Below are 3,138 nucleotides of genomic sequence, written 5' to 3'. Positions count from 1 at the left end.
ACTTTTCTTGATGGTTTATTATCTGTTTTTCTAAATACATAACAAAAAAGAATGAAATAAAAGGTTGATTTTTCAAAAGTGTTGATGTCTAAATTGTCCTCCAATTCTGGAATGACCCTTAAATAGTTCTGTGGGTATTTAGTATAGGTTCCACTTCTTCATTGTATGAGCTGTGTGTGTGTGTGTGTTTCACTTCCCTTATTGGACAATTGTTTGCCCAATGCTCTTTTTCCCTACAAATGAAGCACTCATCTTTCTCCACTGGGAGTCTCTGTAAACCACGTTCTCTGCCTCCTCTGCCACGCTCCTGGCCTTTTCTGTTGTAGTTACAGAAATGTACATCCCCCTGCAATCATGTCTATTACCTCTTTAATTAATGATTTATTTTACTTTTCGATTTGTACTCGTTCATTTATTCTTAAGATTATGTTCTTTGTCTTGAATCCATGTTTCTATTTGTTGGTTTATTGTTAGTACAATTCCTGTGGCATTTTCTTTGCATGTGTTCAGCATTGATAGCTATAAAGGTGTCTGTCTGAATAGTATCTACAGATGTCATACAGTCCCACTTTTGCAGCCATCAATGACCCTTAAATATCTTGCTTTTGTCGAAAAAAACAAAAATATTTCAGGTTTATAGTAAGATGCATTTTTTATAAAAAAAGGAAGGTTATAGCACTTCCTCTCTGACCCCCCTTCTCTCCCCACCCCTGGTTTGGGTGAATAAATAGCGGGTGAATTTCCCTCTCAGGCACTTCACTCCGTTTCCTCTGCTTGCAGTCTGACTGGTGCAAACTCTGTGAGTATTCTTGATTTACATTTTGATAGATGGGTTCATACATTTATGTGCAAGAATAGTTTAATGCATGAATAAATTAGTGCAGTTTAGTAAAGATGTTCTGCTGATATTACGGTTTTCGTGTTGGTACAAACTATAACAAAAATTCAGCGAATCAAAAATCACTGGTGGTGTTAAAAAATAAAATGGCAAACCATCTGACAAAATATGTTTTCAAAGCATTTTCAGGGTTGTACATGTTTATAACAGGGACTTTTTTGTTTGAATTAGAATCATGAGCAAGAACTTCTTGTCCAGAAATGATGAGCTCCGCAAGGGAGACTCTCTGGTGTCCAACAACGGAGAGTTTAAGGCTGTCTTCCAGGTGAGTGACTCAGAATATTTGTGCACTTGAGACTCTTATCAGGATGCATGATACAAATGTAATGATCTGAACAAATGTTAAGGCAAAAATATGAGAACATCAGTTTTGAAAGCGCACAGTTAACAATCAGACGTCTCCGTTTCTGCTGCAGGACGATGGTAACTTTGTGGTCTATGGCTATAAGCCTGTCTGGGCTTCAGGCACTGATGGAACAGAAGCTTTCTGCCTGATCATGCAGGATGACTGCAACCTGGTCATATACAACAATGGTGATGAAGCCTTGTGGTCTTACAGAGATAAGACTAACAGGTGCCGCCTTCAGCTGACCGATGATGGCAAACTGGTGGTGAGCAAGGCTGCTGAAGTAGTCTGGACCTCTTCTTAATGAGGCATGAAGTGATCCATGATGTATGTGAAAGTCATGTCAATTTGTCACCAGTAAAAAATACCTGTTATGTAATCTGGGATTAAATAAAACAAAATTCACAATGCATAATGAGTTTTTCATTCTTTTTGTAGAGGCCTATGTTCTGACTTCATTGTGTGTTGAATCTCCGCTTATTTGGACTCCAGGAATAGGTAAAGGAGTAGCATTTGTAAACCTTAACTAAGGGTGCATTTACTAATGACAATAACATTGATGTGTGTGAAAGAGGGAGATGTACATGTATGTTAAATACTTCTGGATACTGAGTGATTGAACAACTTACCTATGTAGAAGGAGCCTTATCTGTGATAATCAGTGGCAGGGTGTTACTGTTTGAGTTGAATTGGAAAGTATGATTCTCCAGAGAACAGAATGCTGTATAAGTGATAATATTCTAAGAGCCTTACATGACAGAAGAGAGTCGATCAATGACCATTGTCATATCATGGCTTTATTATCTTTTGACAGAGACACTTGTCTATAATCTCATGACAGAACATGTATAAACAAACTGTCTCTTTTTTTCTTGTTCTCATTTATTTATTTTTAACATTTATATTTATTTTCTTGAATATGTGTTTCGGTTTCTTGGCAGCAATGACCATTCTAATGTGCAATTGCACTTTTTTTAAAGTCTGTAATGCAATTAAGTGATTGTGAAATGGCTGTAGGAATATAAAATAAGGTTTATTTGTATTATTGATACAGCCTTATTGATATTACTATTCATTCTATGCCTTTTGTAATGGAGTGCTAGTAACCTGCTCAACCACACCTCCTCACTAAGGTAAGAGTGAGATACGACAATATATAATTATTTAGGCTGAGTTATGAGCTTTTTGAGGTATCTTATAATTATGGCATGTCAAGCTCACCTTATGTTTGCATGTTGAAAATGACTACTACTTTTACAGAATAGTAAAGTTGCTGGGGCACTTTTATTGTTCATGAACTTTCATTGAAGGTGTCAATCACAAATGTCACACGTCTTCTCACAGCCATCAATAACCCTTCACAAATCTTGTTTTTGCTCATAAAACCCCAAAATATTTCAAGCTGACAGGAACGTTCAGGTATCATGAGATACATAGATGCATAAATATTGGGTGAATTTCACTCTCTGGCACTTCACTCCTTTTCCTCGGCTTGCAGTCTGACTGAAGAGAAAACCACAAAACTCTGTGAGTATTTTATACTTTTATTATGATAGATGGTTCATAATATTACCGTGCAAGAATAGTTTGATGTATAATGGAGTTCTTTATTGGTTAAATTGTTAAAAATAACTACTCTTCAGTGAATACCCATCACTGGTGGTAATACAAATATAATAGGCAAACCAACTCACAAAACTTGTGTTCAAGCATTTTCAGTGTTTTAAATGGATCAAACACTGACTTTCTTTTTGTTGCAGAATCATGAGCAGAAACTTCTTGTCCAAAAATGATGAGCTCCGCAAGGGAGACCGTCTGGTGTCCGGCAGCGGAGAGTTTAAGGCTGTCTTCCAGGCGAGTGACTCAGAATATTTGTGCATGTGAGACTCTTATC

At 36.8% G+C, this 3,138-nt stretch overlaps 1 protein-coding gene across 1 annotated transcript; it reads left to right on the top strand.

The window, feature by feature from the left end:
* Positions 1-745: 745 nt before the first annotated feature.
* LOC307026549 (B-type lectin plumieribetin-like) lies at positions 746-1,659 on the top strand. Its single transcript, XM_079662033.1, has 3 exons — positions 746-799; positions 1,070-1,163; positions 1,315-1,659. Exons 2-3 carry the CDS (start codon positions 1,074-1,076, stop codon positions 1,546-1,548), a joined length of 324 nt encoding a protein of 107 aa, XP_079518159.1. The 5' UTR covers positions 746-799; positions 1,070-1,073; the 3' UTR covers positions 1,549-1,659.
* The last annotated feature ends 1,479 nt before the right edge of the window (positions 1,660-3,138 follow it).

Source organism: Notothenia rossii (genome assembly GCF_949606895.1).
Source record: "Notothenia rossii genome assembly, chromosome: 12".
Taxonomy (NCBI): Eukaryota; Metazoa; Chordata; class Actinopteri; order Perciformes; family Nototheniidae; genus Notothenia; species Notothenia rossii.
This window is presented reverse-complemented; position numbering and strand designations above follow the sequence as displayed.